Source organism: Thunnus thynnus, chromosome 15 (assembly GCF_963924715.1).
Source record: "Thunnus thynnus chromosome 15, fThuThy2.1, whole genome shotgun sequence".
NCBI lineage: Eukaryota > Metazoa > Chordata > Actinopteri > Scombriformes > Scombridae > Thunnus > Thunnus thynnus.
The window spans coordinates 17,142,307-17,168,850 of record NC_089531.1 but is presented as its reverse complement, the minus strand read 5'-3'; the positions used below and the strand labels follow the sequence as shown (position 1 = coordinate 17,168,850).

The 26,544-nt window shown below is 39.2% G+C and overlaps 1 protein-coding gene across 3 annotated transcripts; it reads right to left on the bottom strand.

Moving 5' to 3' along the window:
- Positions 1 to 497: 497 nt before the first annotated feature.
- On the bottom strand, positions 498 to 26,252 carry triqk (triple QxxK/R motif containing). 3 transcript variants are annotated; one of them, XM_067613092.1, is made up of 5 exons: positions 26,071 to 26,252; positions 23,383 to 23,457; positions 11,888 to 11,929; positions 10,751 to 10,836; positions 498 to 2,745 (listed from the first exon to the last, which is right to left on the bottom strand). In XM_067613092.1, exons 2-5 carry the CDS (start codon positions 23,441 to 23,443, stop codon positions 2,638 to 2,640), a joined length of 297 nt encoding a protein of 98 aa, XP_067469193.1. In that variant the 5' UTR covers positions 23,444 to 23,457; positions 26,071 to 26,252; the 3' UTR covers positions 498 to 2,637. The 3 variants fall into 3 exon arrangements, with proteins under 3 accessions (XP_067469193.1, XP_067469194.1, XP_067469195.1); XM_067613093.1 differs by having other exon boundaries at positions 11,888 to 11,926; XM_067613094.1 differs by lacking the exon at positions 11,888 to 11,929 and having other exon boundaries at positions 26,071 to 26,249.
- Between the last annotated feature and the right edge of the window lie 292 nt (positions 26,253 to 26,544).

The following is a 26,544-nucleotide window of genomic DNA, read 5'->3' as shown; positions in this document are numbered from 1 at the left end:
AGAGCCTTTACCCCATAAAAGTAAATCGCCACTAGGATTTTTTTATTCATTAACTTTTAAGACTCGACATAATGACTACACCTTCATTTAACAGCTAAATATAAAATATTACTGGTAGGTACGATAATGTCAAGGCATTATCTCAAGTATATACAGCTTGATCCCCTGTTCTTGTATTTAAATACAACCTTTACATAATTTAATATTTGCAATCACAAAGATCATTTTGCATCATGGAGCAGTTTAGATATGTATCTGCTTGTGCGAGGTATGAACAACTTTTTCATCTGTGTTAGTCTTTAGGTTCTGTTTTAAAGTTTAAAACTCATAAATTATAACATATATCTTCCCCCAATGTCACGTAGCCAGATGCTGATACATACTGTATTGGTACATACTTAAGATAACATAATATTAATTTAAATTACAGAAAAAAGGTCCATTATTCTTGTTTTTTTTTTTTTTATCTTATATTTCTTTACAAGAGAGATACATCATTTTAATTTTGAATGCAGTTTAATTACAGTGAAGAAATGCAGAATAATGACAATATATCACACAGTATCAGGTATCATAATGATAAAGCGCCCAAAAATGATTACATACCATACAAATCAATTCAATGATAGCACAACATGTAGCACTAACCATTACACTATTGTATAAAGGTTAGTGCTATTACACTATTGTGAAAAATAGCTCTGCCAAACATGGGCCTGAATAAATAGCTCATGCTGTCAGATTGTTTCCATTGTGCTGATGTCAGAGCTCTTGTACTTGGTAATGGTGACCCTTTAGATGAGGTGTCACATATGAAGGTCTATTAGGCCAGGCTATCTATTGTTACACATGTGAATGACTCACAGTGGTGGAAGAGGGGGGTCTAGATATACCAAGGCCAGATAAAAGCCATTGGGTTGCGGGTATGGGTGCACGCTTATCATAATGGTTTCTTTGACATGCAGTCTTTTACTAGAGGTCAGGAGGTCATGGGAGAAAAGAGGGGAAAAAAGCAGAAACTGAAAGCTCAAAATCTGTCTCACGTTTCAAGAATCATATCAGCGACAGACCACAGACATAAGACTTGTTTGTAAAAAAGACTGAAAAAAAAAAACATGTTAGAAATGTCTATATGTCATAAGACCTCTTGTGAATTTTGGTATGAGCTTTTTATGCTTTACACTAATATAAAAACGAGTCAAAACAACTGCTTTACAGATGACTGTATTGCCTTTGGTAGAAAGTAGCTGAGATGCACTGAGAGCAAAAAATGAATATGATTAGATAACCGCATGGAAAAAATGCACAATTTCAAAAAAAAAAAAAAAAGGCAAATGGACTAAATAAAAGCCTCTGACTCTGCTTTTGCTTTGCTCACAAAGAATCTCTCAAACAGTGGGAGCATTTGGACTGAAATGGTTAATGGAAGGTCAGTCCTTGTACCTTGTAAGACTAGTGCACAAAGAGCAAAGCAGTGGGATAAAGAGGCATTGATAAACCTTCATATTCCTGTCTATAGAAACATGTCATCCTTAAGGGAACAACAATACAGACATTTGACTAGGAGGAGAGAAATCATCGAGATGTTCCTTATGAGAAAAATGTAGGCTCACCTCTATTCAGTCATCATTCATCTCTGTAATTTACATCCAAATGAAAGAACAGGATCATATTTGTAATGCTAATCCTGCAGATGCCTGTCTCTGTGCTGCATGTATGTGCAGCAGTTAGAATATGTTGTTCTGTATTCTGCACACATGTTCAATCAGAACGAGGGCTTTGTGGATTCTAATCTCACACTTTGTGATCTCCAGATATCTGGGGAGGAGAGGTTTGTGCACTGGAATGTGAGGCAAGTGTTTGTCTCAATGTGATGAGAGGTTCAGCATGGAGATTTACATTTTTCTATTAGTGGAGAAAACAGTGGGACGTGACTCCGCAGAATATGATTAACAGAGCTCGGTCGTGACTGTAGTTTTGGAAGACTTGTGTAAAAAGAGGCTCGTTTTTCTTTGCTGAATGTAGATTTTGCAACAGATGTTAAACCAGTGCCATGAAGGAAGAGGTCTGTCTTTTTCATGGAAAGAGAATTAAAGCTCTACTGTCGGACCTTGGTTTAAAAAAATGCAGGTATGGATGCTGATTTATAGTGTAACAAATGTCAGTATAATTTTCGATACATGACAATAAAAATATCAATAATCAGAAAATTAGAGGAGAGGGCGCCAAAAATAAACTGCAGCATCCACGGTTTGGGTCTGGCCAGGAACCTTTGTTTCATGTTGATCCTTATCTTACTCCCCTAATTTCCTATAATCTCTTCAGTTTAATCTCTAATAAAAGGCATAAAATACCCAAAACATATTTGTAAATGAAAGGAAAAAAAGACATTTAACGTCTAAAGTTGCAAAACAATACAAATCTCAAAAATGACCTGAATCTTTACTTCTTTGATGCCTTGTTACATTTGTCCTGAAGAGACAGTTCGAGTGTAAAAAGGCTTTGTGTTTTGGGGCTTTATACAGTAGATGACCATCAGGACACAGTCCCGTGACTGTATATATTCATTCTTCATCCTCGTCTTTGTGTATGAAGTGCAGAAACAAAGAAGTTGTCCTGGCCAATGTCCACCTCTTTTTAATCCACGTCCACATCCAGGTTAATCTCGGTGCTCAGGTTGAGGTAGAAGAAGGCGTACACACAGAGCACAAAGAACAGGATTGCTGCGATGACCAGAAAAGCATCCTGACAGGAATAAAGAAAAGATTTTAAAAAGCAGTATATATATATATATATATAAACATAGTGTACTGATGAACTATTTCTTAATTATATTTTTGCCTGATCCCTCATCTGTCTTTACACTGAGGAGCAGCTCTACTTTGTTTCAATCTGTCTGCAGTGATCTGTAATACTCATCATTTATGTCTATATTTGCCAAGTCCCTATTGTATTTCTTTTCATCTAAAACAGTTGCATTCCTAATAGACTGAGTGAGTAAGAATATATTGTTTATTAGCTTGTTTTGAAATGAAAAAAATATATATATTTAAACTGTAACATTAAGTTATGTGGATGTACTTAAAAGACAAATGTAATTATAGGACTGTCAATCACCACACTTTCATATCAGCTACTAAAGCAAAAAAACATGTTTTGGTGCAAAGAGATGCAAACAGTACGAATAAAATTAAGCCTAGTCCACAGTATTGCAGGTAAATATGAAAAAAACTGTGACAAACACATCCTGTCCACATTTCTTTCTGTTTGTTCTTTTAAAGTTCACTAGTCTACGGAGCCCGGGAAGTGTCATGGAGACAAAACTAATTACAGTAGTGGGCACAATTTAATAATTCATTCCCACGTATGGTATAGTTTAGTATAGTAACTCTCTCTCATGTCCTCCAAACAAATCACAAATCAAACACCAAATAAAAGGAAGCCACAAAGCCAACTCTTAATGAAGAATATTCAGCAAAATCAAATATCACAATATTTTTAACCACATTCTTTGATATCAATATTACAAAATTATTGTAGGCATGACTATTGGTGCTTTCACAAAATATTTACACAATGAGGTTTTTGATAATCATCAGTAATGTGGAAATAATGACACTTTACTGCAATGCAGCCTTTAAAACCAGGAAAAGACAACACTTATGCCATATCACGATATTATGATATCCAAAATCTAAGACGATATCTAGTCTCATAACATGATATCGATATAGTATCGATATATTGCCCAAAAAAAAATGTTGTTTTTTTATGTATAGTATTGCCTGACACACAAAAATAAGAAATCAAATAGAGTTAGACATGACAGACATGTTTGTCACTGTTTGTGAAAATGTAAACAAGCTGATAATCATTATGTGTTTCCTGTCCGCACAACACACAATTGGTGTTTTTAAAGATCTCCACTCTGGGAGAATTTGCAAAAAGCCTTGATTTCTAGCAGCCAAAAACACCATCTCAGTGTTGATGGAAGTCCAAGACACACAAACAGACATGTTTTCGAATGTATCTGCATTTGTGTGCAAATGGTTTCAGAATCTTTAATTGTAAACCAGGTCTCCACAGTAGGTGTTCTAACTCTGATGGAGCCATTTGCACATTAATGACACATACACTCTTAACTGCTTCGAGAGAGATTCACTCTGGGAAATTGTTTCCTGATGAAATTAAAGTGCGAGAAACGTGACACTGACGGTAAACATAGCAGTTACATAACACAATTAACAGCATACTGTATTGTATATGTTCACATCAAGTAGATGATGTTAGTTATGGTGGATCAGAAAACTACAGCACCTCATCTAACCCAGGCCCAAGGTCAGATTTTGCTTCACTTTTTCAAAAGTAATAAAAATTGAGTAGACTATATTTGGGGTTTGTAAAGTTTAATTTCAGTTAAGTGTGACAGCACATATATCTGAAGAATTAATTATTGATTTATTTCAGTTTTCTGTTGATGCAAAAAGATTAATAAGAAATATGCTATGGAGTAAAACTGGAGCAAAAAAAAAAAGACCTTGCAAATTATACAGTATCACATTTCAGAAGCCAAGCAGTGAGTGACCGTAGTATTATAATATATTCTATCTGCAATCAATCTCCACAGTTCTCCTGCCATTTTTACTGAGAAGTTTAACTTTCTTCAACAGAATGGCCTATTTTTTCTTAAGATTTTCTATTGGTTAATTGTCAAACAAATTGAGGCTTTCCAGAGGAGTGGCATTCAACTTGAAAATGGAAATTTAGGGCGCTCGTTCATTATGTGGCGCTCACACGATTACAATCTTCATCAGCTGGAGTTTCATTAGGGCCACTCAGAGTATTGAACAATGCCAGTTATTCTTTATCAAGAGAACTCATTAGCAGCAAACTTTCTAATCAACACTGGAGAGCTTGGAGAGCTTTAAAAGAGTGCAGAGTACAGTCTGATTGGGGGTTACTCAAATAGAAATATTTGATTTGAACGTGGTAATTAGCTTTAACGTGCAAACCGGGCCGCAAGAACAAAGGTGTCATGACAAGTGAAAGCAAAACATATGACTCTAGTCCTGCATAAACTCAGTCATAACATATGATTTTAATTTCTGCAGATAGCTATAAGTTCATGTGTGCTCTAAGGCAACTCATACAGAGCTTCCATTTCTGGATTCTATAAGACACTTGGGGGGGAAAAACTTCCTGAATCATGTTATACTCAATCAGTCTTAAATGCCCTGTTGTATTCATGAGTGACAGGCTGAGGTGATACAAGGTTACAGTGAGAGGAAATGAAAAACAGGAAAGAAGCAAACAAGACTAAACAGAGAGAGCCATAATAGATGTTAAAAAAAAAAACCCAAAAAAACAGACGCAAACAAAAAAATTGAATGACAATTTGAGAAAACATCAGTTCGGTAATTGCTATACGTAGCACGCACACAGGACTGCAAATTCAACCCACTGGCCAAACTGCTGAATGAAAGAGAAAGAAAAAAAAAAAAAGAGTTAACAATGAGAATGAGAGAGAAAACAAGTGAGAGATAAGGCTCTGCACAAACGAGGGGTGGTGAGGGGCTAATAATAATTGCTCTCTGACGAAGGGGCTGGGGGTGGGGAGGTGGGGAGGGGCGGAGGGTGGGGGGGGGGGGGACAATTAAAAGGCGTCACAGCATCCACAGCTATCTGTGTACATGTTGTAGTGCCTAGTCATCAGCAGCATTGGTCTTCATTAGCCTCAACCCACATTTATCTACATCCCGGCAGCTTCCAAACAGCTTAAAGTCCTTGCTTAATTGGAAAACTTTTAAATTTCATGCACTTTAGCTTCATATATTAACTGCCAGGCTCCCTTCGCTTGATTTACTTTTCTATTTTGCCTAGGCCTCAGAGAAAAGAGAACTGTTATCAAATCACGGAGGCTTGATTGTTTTCTGCTTTTTCTTGAGTTCTTGCGCAAGGCTTTGAAAAACATGACAAAGAGAAGCGTTTGTAATTCTGTCAGCGACATCGCAAAGAAAGTGGTGTGCTTCGGACGTAGGTAAGTATTTTGTTGAATTGCTGCTGAAACAAAAGGACACGCGATAATGCAATTCAGTTTTTTTTTTTTATTTTTTTTTTTTTCCCCCCCTTTCTTTGCTTCAGGTTTCAGAGAGAAAGAGAACAGCTGCTTCTCTTGTCTGTGAAAACAATCTGGAGGGGTTTTGGTGAAAACACTTGAATTGTAGAAAACACCTGTACTTGATTGAGATCATTGTTTTGGAGGAGAGCGGCCCACTGTGTTGACTCTTGCCTGGTCTCACAAACACATTTATGTGCGCCCACTCAGACACACACACACACACACACACACACACACACACACACAGCCTCTATGCCCACATTCTGATGGAGACCCCTGGATGGGGCCCAAGCACATCATCATCTTCATCATGTGGCTCTCTCAGCTATGGCGGCAGCTGCAGCGCACTCGGCATGCTGGGAGCTGGGTGCCTGTCACCCTGGTGACAAGCCACAGCTCAGCAGACATCACCTCATCTGGTTCGCCTTTTATTCTCCTCCTGGGTTTGTTTGTGTGCGTATAAATGTTTGTGTGTATGTGTATGTCAGTCTGTATGCGCCTACACACTAAGCAAGAGAGAGTCTGTGTGTTTGTGGCTGTGTGTGGGTGGCAGAAAGACACAAACTGCAAACAACTGTTGGTGCATTTGGGCTGCTGTTGGTAAGCATGTCTCCTCTGTACAAGTCATAGCAACAAATATCAGCCATTAGGTTTGATTACATGACTGGTTAAATAAAAGTTGTTGGTGATTTTTTTACTGTAAAAAGTGACTCATTTTGATACTATAATCATTCCTTGCCCTTGAAACACATCTTGTATCTTCCTCCTACACTGATGAGATACCCTTCATATACTTCCACCCTCATCCTCATCAATATCTTTTGTAGGCCTGCGACTATTGATTGATTATTGATTCAAATCACTTGTTTTGTCCAACTAACACACCAAATATAGTATATTTACAATCTCATCAATCAACATAATAATTCTCACATACTAAAGGATGAAAAAAGTGAATGCTACATAATTTTAAATTATGAATTCATCATCGAATATGTATCGAATCGACTTGTATCAGCGAAAATCTACTTCATTATCATGATAATGAAGTAGATTATGAAGAGACTAGGATAATCTGAAAAAATTATTATTATTATAAAGGATTTTTTACAAATAATTATAAAAATAATCATTGAATTTAACATGTAACAAATGCCATAAACCTTTTACATTACTAAATGTCTTTCCACATGCTTTACGACAGACAGAAAACATCTCAGTGAATTGGAAAAGTCTTACCTCTGTCACAACCCATTGACTCTTTTGTTTCAGCTTACTGTACATTAAATGGCATAAAAGCCCATAAAACCTACAAATTCCTATGTGCTATCTTTCAACGCTCCTAACCAACTTGAAAATGTGAATGACGCCTCATAAACCTAATGGCCAGCACAGATAACAGATCCAACATGACTTGTGTGAAGGGCAGACACTACTGTTTGGATCCAGGTTTTCAGCACAGCATCCACTGTTTTAACTGATACTTTTTATTCAAGAGTTTATTAGAAATGACACTGGATGATGCTCAATAATTACTGGTAGTTAGAATGGCCCATTGAAGAAAAAACAGACAACCAGCTTCATGACTCAAATTGTATTTGTATAAACATATCGCTACCAAACTAGGAATTCTAAGCTTAATGGTCAAAGAAACTGCGTTGATTCACAGACTTAAAATATTTATCATTCTTACCGACAAAAAAAAAAATTGCTGTTCCATACAGTCTTACTTGCCTCACAACATATATTCACAAATGACAGCTGGAAGATATCCAGAGCAGTTTCCCCTACATTCATACTGCAGTGGCAGTGCGCTGCTGCAGAATTATGAGTGCTGCTGCTTTAATTTCACAAGCTCATCAATATCATTGGGCTACTAATGATTTTCACTAGCACACCCTACGTTATCGTGGAATTGTTTTGAGTCATCGACTTGTGCATCAAATCCCAGAATCCTCCCTCTCCTCGTTTTTCAAAGGACATTTACGTGAAAGGTACTGTTATAAGTGGCGTAGCTCCTTTAGGGCAGTGTGTAATGTGTGTGTGTAGCGAACATGTGGTTGAGCGAGCGGCAGAAAAGTGACAGTGAATGTGAGCAGAGCAGAGGAAAAGGTTAGTAGTATGTTGTCAATCTGACAGTAAATGTACAGCACAGCTTACAGTATGTCAGTTAATACAAGCTACAGCTTCTCAAGACCAAGAAAAGTCACGTCTGTTGTTTCCCCAACTGCTGGAAAAGTGAAGGGGGTTAGCTCCAAAATTAGTGACAACGGGTTAGTGACAATGGGACAATGGGCCTAACCTAACCAGGCTCACTTAAGGTGAACTGACCTTTAAGGTGGACCAGCTACACTCATTTAGGTTCAATCTCAACTGCTCCTACTGTACACAGAGAACAGAGAAATGTCTGGCTTCTGAGTGTCTCCAAAGTGTGGATCAGCACCCCGACTGCCCCTGCAAACACTGCAGAGTCTTTATCTGTAGCCTCCATCCTCTGCCAATTCCATAAGCATTTTTCTCCAACTTTCTAGGCTCAGCAGCTAAATAAGACCCAGGGAAAACAGTATAGAAATGAACAGAAGGCTGGTGTGCCAATTAGACAAGGCAGCAGGCTTGTTTCCTGTGCTGCAAGCTAGTGTGCTGGAGCTACTTTGAAGGCGCATCTTCTTCTTCTCTGGGCAACCTGTGGAGAGACTGCAGCAGACTTCACGCTGGTTTTGTGACCCCGTGCAATCCACTCTTTAGAGGAGCTGCATTCAGGCAACAACACACTACTCCCGTAAACACACCATGACTTGTGTGCGTTCGTACGTGCAGATACAACAGGTGGCAGGTTTCCGACACGTCTCAGGTCAACGTTTTTGTGCAGCCCGACAACTGATCACTGTTGTGGGAACAGAAGTTCTCCCTCTCTCTCACTTTCTCAGTCTCTCCGTCCCTTTTCTCTGCCAACTTATCCAGACTGCTCTGCTACTAGGACAGCCCCAAGACAGCCTGTCCTGGCAGCTGCCAGATTCTCTGTGCCCGCATGTCTGCTTGGCCCTTCTGAGATGCCAGCTGCATCTGAGATGAGCATCTCAACCAGAGAGATGGTAAGAGAAGAGAAGAGAAGAGAAGAGAAGAGAAGAGAAGAGAAGAGAAGAGAAGAGAAGAGAAGAGAAGAGAAGAGAAGAGAAGAGAAGAGAAGAGAAGAACACGCCAAAATCCAAATTGGGCCTATAAAAACCACAGCCAAATCATTGCTGTCAACCAAAGGTTCAGAGACAGAAAGTGGGGGCTTTCGACTGTCATCACAGGGCTGTGTAAAAATCGCAACTTTATATAATGTTAAAAAGGACTCGATGGGAAAGCAAGCGTGACCAAATATCCATTACATTTGGGCTGAATTTCAATCGAAATCGGGGGCCAAGAGGTCTAAGTCAGTTTAATATCCTCGTCCCAGAGGTATTTTTAATCCGACCTCTGAAAATTCCCCTCGTCTTGGGCGTGAAAAACCTGAATTATTCATGAGCAATATCAATATTTCAAGATATGGACTAATCTAATTGGATTAAAGACGTGCTTAATGAGGCCTTGCGTGTCTAAGAGATGCATATTTTAAAACCTGACCATTTCACCCACTGTTTAATCCCCGCTATGATTTGTTCATCTCTGTGTACTACGTGCCAACTGAAGCTTAATGAGGAAGTGAAGCCTTTTGGCTTTTGATGTACTGTAAACAGAAACGATTTTCAATGCCATGAAGGAAAATAAACACGTTCAAAACAATAATATTGGATGTGTCTGAATTGTGTTTTCTTATAACTGACTTTCACTTTAAACAGTTAAATAAAAAAATCTGAGGACTTGATTTCATCTGATGGTATCTGCAGTTTCAAAGAGGATTTAAAAATCTATGACAGCTGATTTTTTTTTCGAGCTATTTTAGTAGCAAGGGCTTACTGTGGGCTCTGCTGTGAAATAGTAAAACTGTTTGACTGAATGAGGAAAAGCGTACACAGAGCCACGTTTGCCAGAGTGATAAACGTGGAGTCATCCATCTTTGCCTGCACAACAGCTCCTAATCGCTGCAGTGTGACACAGCAATTGAGAGACACACCTTTCTCCCCTTCTTTCACTTTCATATTACCCAAATCTATCTTATCACTTTCTTATTCATTTTGTTTTCCTTCTCTGCTTGTTCTATTTCTCTCTCTGTTATATATAATAAGAAAACTTAAATGTGAATTTGAATCCTGTGAGTGATGTCTAAAGTTTTGAACAACTGTGTGGCTCTTCGAAGGACAGGCAGGGAGTGCACATTACAAAATGCAGGTTGATACATTGTTAGAATCTCAAAAGACTTACAGTAAGTTGTGAGTAGCATTAAAAGTCAAGAGTCTGGGATATTGAATGTGATCTAGTGAGACATACTCTCAAACAGGAAGGCAAATAGACAGAGAAATGGAAAGAAGATGGTTGGCAGACAGACAGACAAGCAGAATCACAGATGGTCCGAGACAGACAGACAGACAGAAAGGCAGGCAGGCAGGCAGGCAGGCAGGCAGGCAGGCAGGCAGAAATAGTAGGAGACATGCAGATACAGACTTCAGTAATCTAAAAAAAAAAAAGAAAAGTCCAAGCCAGTCTCACCCTGAATCCAGAGGAATTCTTCTTTGCTTCAGCTTTCAGTCGTGTGGCCTTTAAGGCTGACTTTGTCTTTTTATAGTCCTGCTTACCTGAAAAAAGAAAAAAAAAAAAGAAAAAAAAAAGGTTTTGTTATTGTATTAAAAGGAATAGTGTGATGTGGGGGAACATTTCTTGGCCACTTCAGGAAGTCACTTTGTCTGGCCAAGAAATAGTCCCCCCAGCTAACCCCCCAGAAAACCACAACTTAATATTAATAACAAAACCAAGATATAAAATGTTAATTGTTAAGTTTTATTGGTGATTTTAGCCAGATTTTGTTACCTTTCGACAGAGCCTGCTTAGCTATTTCTAATATTTATGCTGAGCTTAGCGCCGGCCTGAGCTGCACACCATTCACCTGTGCTCGGTTGACTTCCCATGAGCTCAACTCTCAAGGGTGAGTCTTGTCGGCAAGCCGGCCACCTGGCAAAACATGTGTGTGTGTCTGTGTGTGTTTCACATGAGGCAGAGCCGGCTGTCTTGGTCTAATTAGAAACAACACACTGCAGGAAAAGGAACTTTGCTAACAATAGGGTGGAAAGGCAACAGCTTGCTGAGCAATGTGTGTGTGTGTGTGTGTGTGTTCTGGTACTACTATCTTTGTGAGAACCAATTTCTATGCTCAGATTGTAGAAATATTAGCAAGTCCATAAAGGGGTTATTTAAGTAATCTAGTTCAGGGTTCAATTTTGAATTAGAATAAAGTTAAGGTTAGGGTAAGACTTGAGGTTAAGCATGATAGATAATGTTAAAGTTATCGGTTGGGGAATCAATGGACAGTCCTCATAAGGAGACACATACAGTGTAATAGAGAAATATGTGTGTGAGAGAGAGACCAAGCCCCCAGGTCAGCTTCGAGGTTTTCTCAGTTGGTGATTTGACATGCGGGGGGCCGGTTGGAGTTTTTACTCCAAGCCAATTAAGCCTCATTTACATTGAAAGAGGGAACAAGGAGGAAGGGCGGGTGAGAGGAGAGACACGTCCATATCCACCAGGAAAGGGTGTGGAACAGAAAAGAGTGAGAATGAGCTTGTGAAAGAGGAAGGATAAGGAGGTGTATGTGTGTTGTGGTTCTGAAAACAAACAGACAGAGCTGCATACCACTGAGTATCATGTCTCTTGGGGAGCAGTGGTTCTCCTCTTCTGGGGAGTGCCGTGGAGGAGAGAGAAGATGACCGTTAGCCTGGCATTAAGCAGCTGCTCTGTCTCACCACACACTCATTTTATCTTTTTCACACTTTTTCCTAGATCTCACACTCAATTCCAAGCGCTTTCTCTCTCTCCCCCCCCATCCCTCCTGGTCCCGGATTCCTCCTCTACCTCCCTCAGACTCAGTGGAGGGCTAATAGAAATGGGGAGCATGTTGCCAGGAGCAGACATTGAACTAGTGGGAATTCACTGGATGTCTCCTCCACTTGTCAGAAAGTGGAGAGGGGGAAATTTGATTGGAGGGCACCTGAGGTTGTTCACCATTCACAAAAATGGTGCAGGGACTTTCAGACTGCAAATGGCTGGTTGTGATAATGTAAGACTACAAGAGGCTTCATAAAATACTACGGTTCCCTTTGGCCACGTAGAAAAACAATGAATCAATATCGATATTTCGATATATCTTCATTGTCTCGACCATGACACAAAAATGTCTGTGTATGTTAACAGTAAAATACAATGCATGTGTGTGGAGAGCATCTCAAAGATGCTTTTGTACAACATTTTAAGGTTTCCCTTTTTCTAGCTTATAACTGCATTTTTTTTATGTGCTGTCGATATTTTAATGTATTACCTTTGCACTACTCTGAGATGTAGATTGAAATGTTAATTGCTTTGAGATGTTCCTCACACTTGGCATGTTGGATGGTTAACCACATCATATCAGCCTATTAGTGTGTGTGTGTGTATATGGCAACATTTTTACCTGACACAGATCCGTCTTGGATTGAAACTTTATTTATTTGAATAGATTTTTGTGTCTTGGAGTCGGTACGCAAGTCTTACTTTTTTAATTAATAATGCCGCTTTTTAAATAGTCTTGCACCAACTTGATATGCATATAATTACACCACTTCTATCGAGAAGAAAAACAAACAAAACAGAGAGCCAAATACATTGTGAAATGTGAAAAAATTAACGGAAAAATATACATGATACAGTGGTAATTATCTTATCTTGCATATAATATGCAGATGAGAAAATTGACTGCTCACTAAGCCATAACACATATGCAGTTAACAATGACAACAGTAGCAGATTACCATCAAAACTCAGTAATTTGTGAAACAATGGGTCTTTGAATTGTTACAGAAACCAACCAAAGCAAGCTTCTCATTTCTAGCCAATAACCGTAGATTTTGTTGGCTGAAATGACCACTGCCTATCAATATAGTAAGTTAATGACATGCCCCTTGCCTTAGGAAATAACACACAGTTTTATCCATTCTTTACACTTATGCTTTTGGAAAGAAGACATCACCCTCCAAACTCTTTCGATAGAGAGTAATACTCTTATTAGAGCCCCATGCGCACCACTTGAGCCCTCGGAGAAATCCAAATCTTGACAGGCCTCCTGTGCTTAGTTATGCTTGCTAAACTGATTGCACAATTGTTGCTCAGGGGCCGGGTTTGGTAAACGGTCAATAGTTGAAACTTAACAGAGATTTATAGACCTGCTCAACTCCTACAATTCTTTTCAACATCAACATGTACTGTATTTGATATATACTACAATATTTGGTCATATCCAGGATTGTATAGGAAACCACAATGCCAATATAACTATGTAGGAAACAGATTAAAATTGTGGAAATCCATGATTTCTGTTTTGTAACAGGTACCAGCAAAGAAATTTTTATTTTATTTTACTGTACTACAAGCTCACAATCAAACAATCTGTACTTTCTGTTTTGATACTTGTTTGCTTTGTTTGGAAATCTGTATCCTCAAGGTCTCTTTTCTGCAGCAGGATCCTGAAGGATACTCAAAGACAGAACAATATAAGAACTTAAGCAAGCATCCACCTGTGCTGTTTTTCTCATGTGTGGGATTTCTCCATGTAAGTCTACATAGAGAAATCACGTTTACATGCAAAAATTTCATCACAACCCAATACAACCATAGCCATCTGGTAAGAATCAATACTTAATTGGAGCAAAATCTGAATAATTGCACCAAGTAGGAGTATGAAATGTTGATATGAAGGAGAACAGCCAGAAAATTACATCAGGCTGTGTAAAGTGTTGTAATATTGTTGTATTATAGCCCTGTATTTTCTTAAAGCGGCACGTTGCCTTTTTCCTCTGGTTTGCTTGTGTAGGTCTGGAGCCACACATACACACAGTAACATACGCAGTCCTGATGATATTGCATTGGGCTTATGAGCACTCCTATTCGTCATTTCTGTTTCCCCTGCTGCACCAGTGCTGTAGACACTTTCTGTCACCAATTATCTACCTGCACTGGGCTACACGCCATCCCCCCAATCCCTCCCCGCTCCTGCCTGCCACACTCAAAAGGCATCACTGTCCTTCTGTACAGCAACGACAATGCCGTGTCTCAGAGGAACATTAGCCCTTGTAAGGCGGCCTAGAGTGCCTGCTGAGAGGCTTCCCTGAGTGCGCCTTTCATTGAAGTCATCACTGATTTCCTGTCAAGAGGACAAGAGAAAAGTGAGAGTGTCCCTCCCACCACCCACACCACTTACTGTACATTCCCTTAGATGTGTGTTTCATGGTTCTTCCTCGCTCGTTTGTCATTGGGTTCACCTATAAATGGCGTCTGATTAAGACTGAGGGAACATGAGTTTTTATCTCGAGCTATTGTTCCGCGAAGCATAACGAGACAGGTAGGTTGTATTAGCTAAAATTAGCCACATGTGATTGAGCACTCGAGAGAAGGAGGGGGAAAGGTATGTGATTTGTGTGTCACACAAATTGGCCGTTAAAGTGAAGCTACGAGAGGAGTAAACATCTAAAAGTATCACAGTTTGTCTGAATGAAAAGAAACATCAGAAGAAAAAATAATCTATATTATTTGTCATTCGTTTGTTCCTATGCCATATATACTCCAAATATACTGTGTGTGGATGCTCAAATTCTGTGGCAACTTTACCAAGACCTGATCTTGTCATAAATGAGAAAAGCTATTTCAAGACGTTGCATTAAATGCCTTCCTGCCAACTGTAACTGCAACAGAGTGGTGCAGGGTGAAAAAATAGACAACGTAGTGCTGTAGGATGATATGCTAGCTAATTGGTGGTCACCACGGATACATAATTCACACTACTCATAAGATGCAGTAAGCAGAAAAGAAAGGAGGGTAGACAACACTTACTTAAGGCTAAGTAATCTACCAGAAATGTGCAATTGAATGTACGTGATTGGCTAATGCAGCACCTTGCCTTATGACATCACATTGCGTTGCAGCAAACAGCAACAAGTCCAGTTTGAGTTTTTTGCCAGATGACCCTGCATTGTTTTCCTAGAGCCCTCTGCGTTGGCATTCCTGCTGCCCCGATTCAAATGAATGAAAGGGCTGTGTCTTTTCGCTCAGGTGTCTGTCTACTCATCTCTAATCAGTAAATCACAGGCGATACCGACTTCTTAATGATGCCTTGAAAAATGAAACTGTAAGGTTTTCACAGGAGCAAAGAAGTTGATAAATACCTGTAATTCCATTGACTCTATCTATCTTTTATCTATCTATCTTTTATCTATATGCTTGCAATAAAATTGAGACAATACTGTAAAAAGCTACTGTACACTTGTATGGGGGAAAAAGACAACAAGCGAGTGTATGAATGTGTCAAGAGTAAAACTAACATACCTGTGGAATTAAGCATATGTGTGAGCGTTTGTGTCCATGGGGACTAGCCGTCCTGCTTATGCAGCACATGCAGAGTGATGGGGTTATTTGGACAGACAGCCCACCGTCCAGTGCTCTCTAGGAGCCCTGGGAAAATTCGGCAAACATACTGACAGCGTGTCCGACAGTTCTCCATGCTTTGCTGTGTCTATCTGGCATGGCGGCCAAATAGTCAGTGACCACATGGTGCGGATCGCTGGCATCTGCCAGAATGCATAGTAGTGGAACTGGAGGGCTGATGCCAGACACATGGGAGATATTTAGGCCTTGTCCTTTGGATCATGTCAGGAGAGGAGAAGGGAGGTAAAATCTCAGGTGTCAACAGGGAGCATAGACATACCTGCAGAAAAAGGTTATTACTTATTATTTCTTACTTCTTAAATCAATAATTTCTAATTTGCCATTTGGGTGTCTTTATCTGTTTGGACAATTTTCCCTAATGTGTTCAGCAGGCAACAGCAATCATTACTTGACCACTTGCACTTCCATGTAAGAACACTATAGCTTTACCTCTCCTGAGGGCAGCTTGGTGCAGTCAATTATAACAGGTTTAATAATGGTATTTAAAAAGAGAGTGTCAACAGTGGTCCCCTGATGGCCATCTGACATGACAAAAGCACTCCAGCAGAGATGATGGTACAGCTCAACAACCAGCCTGGACTACTGCTGATGTGCCATGAATAAGCCACCCTATTACGATTTTAAATTACCATGTGTGGCCTATTCCTGCTCTCAGAAGACACAGCCCCATGCTATCTTTGAAGACTTAATTTTCCTCTCTGATGTCTTTTTTCCCCTTGTCTCTGTTTTCCACCTTTGCTGTTAAACAGTGGTTCACTGAAATTGCCTGATAGCCATTCTTTTCAAAAAAGACGGAAAAATGGTAGAAATTGAGGGGTTGGAAGGAGGCGGAGGTAGAAAGAAGAGCGAAGTGTCCCTGACATCTGCGTTACATATTTTTGAATTGATGAGATGGAAGAGGATATGGAGAGGAAGTGAGGAAGAAAACACTAAATAGCAAGGAGAAAAAGGGGGGAAAAAAGAGTTTTCCAGCATCATTGGTAGAGGAGGTGACAAAAGGAGAAGTGGCTTGTCATGTTATGTCTGTCTCTCATTTGTTGAAGCTGCTGGGTTTTACACATTGGCTGACAGCTAAGGGCAGGGGTTAAAGTTGCTGTAATGATCCAGAATGGTGTTCCAGCGCCTTCAATTAATAAGTAAATAAATCTGATTGGGAGTTTAGTACATAATAATGTCAAGTGAGTTCATCTTTCGTGAAAAAGTTGCAAAGAAAAAGGTCCGGCTTGCCCTCGGGTGTAATATTCCCTCCAACCACAATGTGAGTTGCAATGGCAGAGCGGCACTGTCCGTATTTCTGCTCGTTGACTCCACGGTAAGCGAAGACTGCAGAAGCAGCAATTCAAAGACTAACTGTGCTGAAAACTTTAGCCAAAATATGAGATATTCGTGTTTTGTTATGTTTGTGGTGAATGAAAGTCACAAAACTTTTCTTTGTTTGAACTGATATTCATCTGCTGGCCTTCACCAAGTTTGTTCCTGACATTTATTCAACTGTTTCTCTGCTGTGGAACTGGATGAACAGTAAGAGACAATGTTATTTTATCTCTGAATTTGTCATATTCATAACGTAACATTATTGATAATCTCTCCACACGATAACATTGGTAATATTAATTGGTAATAACAACAACAAATGAACATACTACTGTCTCCTGACTGACAGTAAACCACTGTAGCATTATTGTCTCTGATGTAGTCAGACAGATAAACTGATTCAGGTAAACAAAGTCACGTTAGGCTTTGTCTGATAAACAGCAAACACGAGTGTGCATGATGTAACTCAGTAATATTTGAAGTGTGAGTTATATAAATGACTTGTGTGGGAATTCTGCACCTTTTTGTCTGAACTGTCACAAACTGATCTGGAATCTTTCCAGACTGATACTGACACAAGACAGAAGAGTTAGTTTGTTTTTCATCTTTTGGAATACACTTGCACGCTGAGATTTCACTAAGTTATTGATCTTTTACACTGAAATGTGTTATTTTCATTTCATTTCTCTCATGCTTACTCTCTACCCCCTAATCTTGTCTGTCTTTTGTGTTCTGATAACAGGCTGCAGGTTCAGTAAATCCAGATTTCTTTAGTTCTGCCTTTCTCTGTCTGAAATCAGTGCAGTTCAGGTCCATTCAGCTGCTGAAGAACTATGAGGCAGCATGTGGAGCAGCAGGACTGATTGATATGTTTGTGACTAATGTATTTTATATCTGTGATTATATGTTTTCTTGGTAAAAGCAGAATCACAAACAGCAGGATGAAGTGGCTGCAGCTGGAGTAACAGAAACAGCAGATACCTTCTCATCATCACCTCTGACCCTCAGCAGTGGCCTTCATTAGGACCTCTAATCCTCCAGGTCTGATTGGCTCTAGGATCCAGGAGTACACTGGATGAGTACATAGTTCCAGTTCAGCATCATGCTTTTTCCACAGCTGATCTATACTGATGAGTGCCAGTAATCTCACTGGGTTGTGCATATTTTCTTTACAGTCACCAGAAACCCAGCCTGATCTGAACCGAAAGGTTCTCTGTGATCACAGCGAATGGATACGCCTATAACTGTGACATCATCAGGAGATCTAGATAAATGATGATGGAGATCTGATGCTGCCTGTCAAGTAAATATGTACTTGTGTTTATTTCATAGTGCAATGTTATTTTGTGTAAGTTGTTTTTAGTTAAGTAATGTTTATTATGCTTGTCTGTGTTTTGTCTTGTCTGTTAGCAGTGCTGAATGTGAAAGATGATTCTCTGAAATGAACAATATAATAACGTAACAATGGACACAACTACAAATCAACAAGGTCTCAGCACTGATGTTCACTTCTTTGGTTGGGCCTCCTTTGGACCAGTGGGATCCAGAAAAATATGCCAAGAAATGGGTCCTTAAAAGAAGGTCAGCTGATCACATAGCCTGTCCACAAAGAAAAAAAAGTCCACTGGAGCTCACAGCGCAAATCAATTTGGGAGTTATTTTGAGGTGAGTCATTTTTCCCTGCTGCACTGCTACACCGGATCTTAGGGTTCTCCCACCTGCCAAATCCCACTTTAACCCCTGGTTAAGGGATATCTGCAGGCTAAATCATCCTTTTCTTTTGTCCCAATATGAAAACACATGCAACTATTGTGCAGCTCTATGAGACCCCAGCCCTTATAGCCTGGAAATATCAACAAGACAGAGTAATTTCTCAACATGCTATCACATCCCTGAGAAAGATTTTCTTTTAGAGAAACAAAAAAGAAAGAACTCAGGAAAGAGGCCATCTGGCTCGAAAGTGACAAAAAGTGAGTCTTGTTAACGCCAGGAAATATTAAACCTAGGATAATCTGTGCGTTTTTGGGCAATTTTGCAAGCAACACAAGAACAATATAGAAAGAAGCCAGTCATCTCATCCAGACAAGTATTTTGTTTCCATCTATCTGGTGAAAAAACAACTTCAAGACTTCCAAAACCCTCTCATGAGGGTTACTTGTATGCAGGGATACCACATCTAAGATAGCTAGTACGGCATCAGAATCCTCTTGATTAATGTTCACCTTGGACAACTGATCAAAGAAATCACCAGTGTCTTTCAAATAAAATTTCAAATTGGATACAAAAGGCCACAAGATATGATTATGAAATGGGCTCAGTCAGCCATTATTGGGTAATGTCACCTCTTCTTGGGTTAGGACCATACACAACACAACACAACACAACACAACACAACACAACACAACACAACACAACACAACACAACACAACACATCTTGGTTTTCCCCTTGTATATTCAACCTCATTCCTGAACTTGTGCTCCAGCTTCCTCTACATGTTCTATTCTTCTTGTGTTGCAGTGGCTTTGATGACTGTCTCGTCACTGATAAAATTATGTTCTCACTCTCCAGATTTGACAAATCTTAATCACAGTTGATTAGGTAATCTACACTGACCTGGATATGGTCGAATCTCTATGACCCTACAGATCTCAGTGCACAAAAATGTGTATTATAAACAATTAGCAGCATTGCGTTCCATGGTATTTGCTATTTTCTTACACATAAGCAGGTTTAATTGAAGCACATTTATTTCTAAAGCCTGTTTCACAGACATTTTGAAAGTCAGATTGTGTTACTTTCTGTTTTCCATACAGTAAACAAACTAAATTATCTTCGTCTTATGTTTTCTTACTGCGCCTCGGCCTGCAAAACCCATTACCTCATATATGAAACTCTCCACCAGACTTTCAGATATACCAGCCAGAAAAAGCACCACAAGCAGAGGCCCCGAGTTGTCAGAAGAGAAAAAGAGTAAGATGTTTTTGTTCATCATGGAATACATATACGAATATAAATGCTAAGTAGTCTGATATTACATAGTATGTTGTTTTAATGTGCAGTGCATGGTGTAATTTGGGATGCCTTTACATCGACAGTTACTGGAAGCCAGGAGAACAATGCTGAGGAGCCGAAGAAGAAGCCAAGAAACACTTTGCTCAAAATTTTCCTCCCATTATTTGACGTATAAATAATGACAATCTTGATATGTGTGTGTCGTGACATAGTCCATTTCTTAATGAAGACGGTAGCTCATGTAGTAGTAAATATGCATGAAATAATATGGAAATATTATGTTAAAATATGACATTTGATTCTATCTCAAATAAATGTGCATCAAGTGTAATAATAATGATAATAGTAATAACAGAATCAAATACAAATTTAATACATTAACCCCTTCATGCATGAATTATTAAATCGCAGAGTAAAACACTTGTTTATTGTTTATTTTTACTCTTAAACGAGCAAAAAATCATGTCAGTAACTTTTTTTTTTTAATATATTGAATTTTGAAATTTGTCCACTGTAGTGGACACCATGCCTTAATGGAGTAAAAAGTGATTTATGGAAATCAATATAGGCTCTATATATATATATATATATTTCTAAGAGCAAATGGTATGAATACACATAGGTACATTAATAGAGAGGATATTTGAAAAACAAGACCTAGGCCCAATAGATAGAATGTACCCTTTGTTGCATGACGTCCACTGGAGTGGACAGATGTATTTTCAGTCACAGAAAATAATGTACAAGAAAAATATTATTAAAAACTTGATAAAAGTTTGAAACATCTTATTTAGTTGAAAAATATACTTTTTACCTGTTGTTTTCTCTGAGAATAAAAGTATTTAACAGATATTCCTGAGCTACTTGGTGCATTTCCTCTACCCTCCGCCATTTTGAATTTATTATTCAATATCACAAAATCACAGAGAGAGTAAAAAATGACATTCAGATGGAATTGTAGACAACACTTTGGGGGTTCACCACCTGGTAGTTGGGACATGGTACTACAACTTAAATGGTTCAAGATGGCTTCCAAATATCTGTCTACTGTAGTGGACACCATGCATGAAAGGGTTAAATTAAATGTCATTTTTTAATGAACAATAAAGGCATACATATGCAAATAGAGAAATTACTAAGATTTAGGGCCCACAATGTGTGGTTGGTTTTCTGGAAGGGAGGGGTTTCCCCTCAAGCTGTATCCATTCAACTAGGGCAAAGATCCAATTTAAGAAAAATCAGCACATCTATCTGCCAGTCAAGAGTGACAGTGCACCTTCTGTACACAAACCCATTTCTTGGACTTTCTGGGACAGATGATTTATAGAGTCATGCAGGATACTGTGTACGTTTTTCATGACAGTGTTCCAAGATGTCCTGAATGTTTTATAATTTTCATCTTCTGGAGTGTGTCACTTTCTTCATCGCATCTTCTTCAGCTGTAATTGTTGCCATCTCTATTAGGGAACTAATTTTCTCTACTTTGTTCACCCATTTCAATCCTTGTATGGGCTCCTGGTGAGGGTATTCATTGATCAAGACCATTAGATCAAGGGAAGCTTTATAAAACATCTAACACAATTTGGTTCAAAAATCTTACTTGGAGCTAGGGGGCGCCTTTTGTGTCTAATGAGACTACTACTAAGGCTATGAGGAAAAAAGAACTTCCCTTTGATTTGCGTCGGTCATAGCTGCTCACAATTATCCAGCTTCGCCAATGGTGACCTTTTGGTTTTGTTCCACAAAAGAAAAACAATGACAAAAAGACACATGATGAGCTGTGATCTTCAAGCAACCACAGCTGGCATGCTAAAGGGGACCAAACTTATGATTGATACCAACCATATTGCCTTAGTTAGGCCTTTGAGATGTAAGAAGAAACAAAATACCGCAGGATTAGATTGGCATTAAACTTTGACAAAACAGCTTCTGACATGACATCAAAGGGGCAGTTTTTTAAGCATGGAATTCACTTTCCATCAGTGATGTTGCCTCAGATGCTACTTGGTTGTATCTGAGTGTAATTACATCCACAACTTGTACTGTACACTAGTTCTAATTCAGTGAATGTGGTTTAAAAGGAATACTATTATTATTATTTATGTATATTATTTTGCTTGTATTCAGGAGGCTTCTGGGCGTCAACCTTTGGGCAGTTGGTGTGTAGCCCCCAGCCGATAACAGCACACAGGGTGTGAGGTCAAGACTCGTAGCGTAGCGACCACGTTACATCGCTGTCTCCGTCTCTCTCCTCTGCTCCACTCTGCTCTCTGTCTCTGTGTCATGGACGCATAAAGAGCTGCAGGTCTGTGTGTCTGCTTGACCGAGGGCGGGGCTGAGCTACACACACGCAGAGCAGAGAGGCCACAGCGGACAGGATGAAGCCCTGCATTTGCACAAAATCCAGCAATGTGGCAGCTTTCCCCAGGGTTGTGCAGAGGTGTGGGTGTGTTTATTTGTGTTTTAGAATAAAACCGCCATGAAACAATCGGAAAATAACATTTTATTTAACTGATTCATGGCTTTGTTCTCACCAGCGTTGCTCACTCTCTTCATTCACTCTCTAGCTCTCTCTCTCTCTCAATGAATACCCCTCCCACTCCCCTTACAAGCATGTAGGAGAACCTACGGCAGCCGCGAAAGGCCCCCTCTAGAGCCAGTGTTTGGTTTGTCTGTTCTGAGCTACTGTAGAAACTTGGCAGTGCAACATGGCGGGCTCTTTGGTAGAGGACCGACTCCCTATGTAGATGTAAAGGGCTCATTCTAAGGCAACGAAAACAGAACGATTCTTATTTTCAGGTGATTATACAATAATTAAAATTATTAATATTATATACCATTTCTGCCAAGTACGTTCTGCTAGATGCCACTAAATTGTACACACTGCACCTTTAAGTGTGACATCAGCTTGTTTCTATATGAGAACAATAAAAATGATTTGTGTTGTGGTAAAATTGCCCACAAAAGATAGAGTTATGGGTTTTGTTAAAACAAACAAACAAGTCAAGGTCCAATCCCAGCTGTCAAAAAGTGTCATGGATTATTTTTTTTTTTTTTTAATTGTCACTTAATACAGTGATTATGTTTTTGATGTATCTTTAAATCACTTAAGTCTACAAAATGCAAAATTAATGGCAAAGTAGCTTGAGCCCTGAGGGTTTATGTTATGCTATGACATAAACAAGCTTTTTTTTTTTTACATAACCAGCCAATGTCAAACCATCTCACAACAGCAAGTATTGTTGCTTGATTTAACACTTACCAAAATTACAGTTGAACACTTTTCTGTTGATCACAAATTGATTAACCATAGGATAAATGGAGACTCACCAATCTGTTTTCGGTACTGATCAACTGGTAATTTGGTTGCGCTGGCATCCTTCTTCCCCATTCTCCTTACTCAGCCTGACAAGAAACGAGTAGAAAAACAACCTTGTGAATGAACGAATTTCACAGCTGGGTCTCAATGTTACACCTGATCATTTAGTTTAATCAAATACGGATATAGCTCCATTCCTGTTACTGTAGCCTGAGATAACTTGTGAAATCTGCAGGAAGGATTCAAGTTAATACACAATCATATATAGAGAAGAGTAGTCAGTTTTGATCAGGCAGATGGTTTATCTCTCACATACATCTGCTAGACATAATTAAATTAATTCACACCACCTTCCATGTGTGTTACGTTCACAGTATGTGCATTTCCTATCCATCTCATTTAGTCTAACACCATTTCCCTTCACACCATGAGCTCTCCTTGATTACCCTGACAGCTCACAGGGAAGATATAAAGAGAAAGAGCTAGAAATAATAAAAAAAACAGTATCTGTAGGCTCCACATGTAACTATGCTTGTGTAAAAGAATATATGTCAGTCTGTGGGTGCATTTATGTCAACACAAGTGCATGTGCAGCACAGTCAACAGAAATAATTACACCTATATAATACTTTTCTTTACAAAGTGCAAAAAAATCAGTGTGTGTTTCTTGCATCCACCCAACATACTTGTTTCTCAGTGAGCTCTCTGCTCTAAATTCCAGACAGGCTCCCTCACAACACACTGCATCAATCAATATTGTAGCCTTTTGTTTAAAATAGTGGAAAAAGCAAATATGAGACGACGGGCAGGCCAGTGCTGTCTGATGATACTGGAATCCCTTTGACCTGTTCTCTGTCTGAAAGATTTGCGCATGATTAGATAAATAATACTCGATATCCACCAAGTCCTGCTCAGCTAATGATAATTGATTATCATGAAAAGAGACCATGTTTAACTGTGACAGAAAGATAAATGTGTAAGCAGGTGTGCACAAGGGAGAACAGAAAAATATGAAAAGAAAAAAAAGTATCTATGTGCATCCAAGAAGAACAAGAGTGGTGGAGACTCTAGAGGTGCGGCCGGGGAATAGAGGAAAGAGACTGAATTAGCATGCTCAAGGAGCGTGGCTGGCTGCCTGTGCTGACTGATACCTTCTCATGGGAGACCGCTGCCTTGGGAGACCTGGATTTTACCTTGCACTAAAAACACTGTTTTCAGCTACATTTCAAACACTGTTAGTGCCAGCAGAGAAGGAGGATGTATACACAGCTATTGTTCTCCAGCGGTTGGAAACCAGAGTCAGCAAATTAAAGGATGTGAGAGGAGGACAAAAGGAAGAGAGGAAATTGTCCAAATGTAATGTTTACAGTTGGACACAGTAGGCTCTCGGATTTGTTGGCTGTGTTGTACTGTGCGGCGATATCTAAATTGCAAAAGAAACACATTTGTAGCCTCGGTCATCATCCATGGTCATTCCAATCTGAAGTTGCCAGAGATGTGTTAAGCATATTTTGCGTTTGCAACAGAGGGGTATAAAGACACGTAATTTTACACCTTAGATGCAAAGGTGATAAGGTTGGTATAATATTTTGGTCATTAACAGTACTTAGCATAATCTCAACCTAATTGATAATATAATTATACCTAGTAAGTCAGTCTTGCATTTTATTTCATGATGACTTTTAACTCAAATGCCTGGGTTCCATCCCCAGTACAGTAAAACCTGCCAAGGTAACCTTGTACAAGGTGTACTGTGCCATCCCCGTTAATCTAAGGGTGAATGTCTCCCCTTGAGTAACGTGTATCGACTCACAAATGAGTTTGCACATGGCTGCACAACTAAATTTTATTCCAGGAAATACTGTAGGTATTATGTCACCCTCTAGAAAACTGCATTGAAGAACAGGATGTGATATACAGTTTTACAGGTATACAGACTTGAATCCAGAGGGTAAGCAGATAAAACAAAGACATCTCACTAGTTTAATACAACAGCCCTGAAATGAAGATAATAATTTTTGAAAATTTTGTTGAAACAGTTTAGAGAGTTGTTAATTCAACTTTGTGGTCATTTTGGAGGCTGTAGTTTGTGGTGCTGCTGAATTACACTGTATTATAATGAGATATGTTTCCAATATTTACTGAATTATATTAGTAGACCAAATATAAGAAGAGTACGACACCTCTCACAGCCCTCTAAAAGATTTTTAATGAACATTATAACCTTAATGAAGGTTACTGCAGGTCTGTTGTATTAGACTGCATCAGTTTTAGCCAAGTGTACTTAAAAAAGTGTGTAGGTACATGCAAGGTATATAACACAGCTTGGTGTTTGGGAGCATTGTGATGTCTGGATTATGGAAGTACAGCTCTCTATCTGTCATCATTGTGGAAACACACCTACTATGCTCTGTCGTTTAAGTATGAAACCAGCTACTGTATGTGTGTATTTACAGACTAATGTTGCTTGATATCAACTAGGCTATGCATGTATTTGCAAGTCTTTGCAGTAGAAACATGGCGACAGTTTTATCGCGTGCAGAAATCGTATTGTAGTTTACAGTTATCGTATTGTCATTTTTAACGCCATTGGTAATACTTCAGAGTAGATGGATATATGTTTATACAATAAACATCCCAGTAGAGCTGTAAGTACGTTAACTTCAGGCTTCATTCATTGCATTCACGGAGACACTTACTCTGCTCTTGTTTCTCCAGAGAATAATTCGCTTAGCGCTGCTGTATCTGCATTACGAAACGCCTGGCGACAGGATGACAGAACTGTTTTATTGTACTTTGCTCTAAATTTCTTCAAAATGCCAACACACCGCTTCTTCCACTGATAGTTCCTGGTTTCCACGTCAACGTTGGTATCAGGAAGACTTTTCCTCCAATCAGACACGAGTATTTGTCGAGTTGACCAATAGCACGAGTGAGGGGCGGGGAGAGGCGGGGCGGGGCGGGACGCTCAGACAAAAAACATTGAAAAGCGCGTGATGTGTTGACACTCCCATTCATCCCAAAATACTTAAAGCTCCCTGCGTCTCCTGACTGTGGGATATATTGACTTCGTAACCAAGGTAACTACATTGGTTGTTCCTAACATTGCAAACCAAGTCATTATTAAATAATTAGACCAAACAATTATGTAATTTGGTATATTCAGCCTAACC

What these genes read in the sequence shown, in the direction of transcription:
- triqk (XM_067613092.1), bottom strand. Translation starts at nt 23,443, where the DNA reads ATGGGGAAGAAGGATGCCAGCGCAACCAAATTACCAGTTGATCAGTAC. An exon ending in TCAGTACCGAAAACAGATTG is followed by an intron (nt 11,930 to 23,382) that starts GTGAGTCTCCAT and finishes GGCACTCCCCAG; the next exon opens with AAGAGGAGAACCACTGCTCC. An exon ending in AGAATTCCTCTGGATTCAGG is followed by an intron (nt 2,746 to 10,750) that starts GTGAGACTGGCT and finishes TATTCCTGTCAG; the next exon opens with GATGCTTTTCTGGTCATCGC.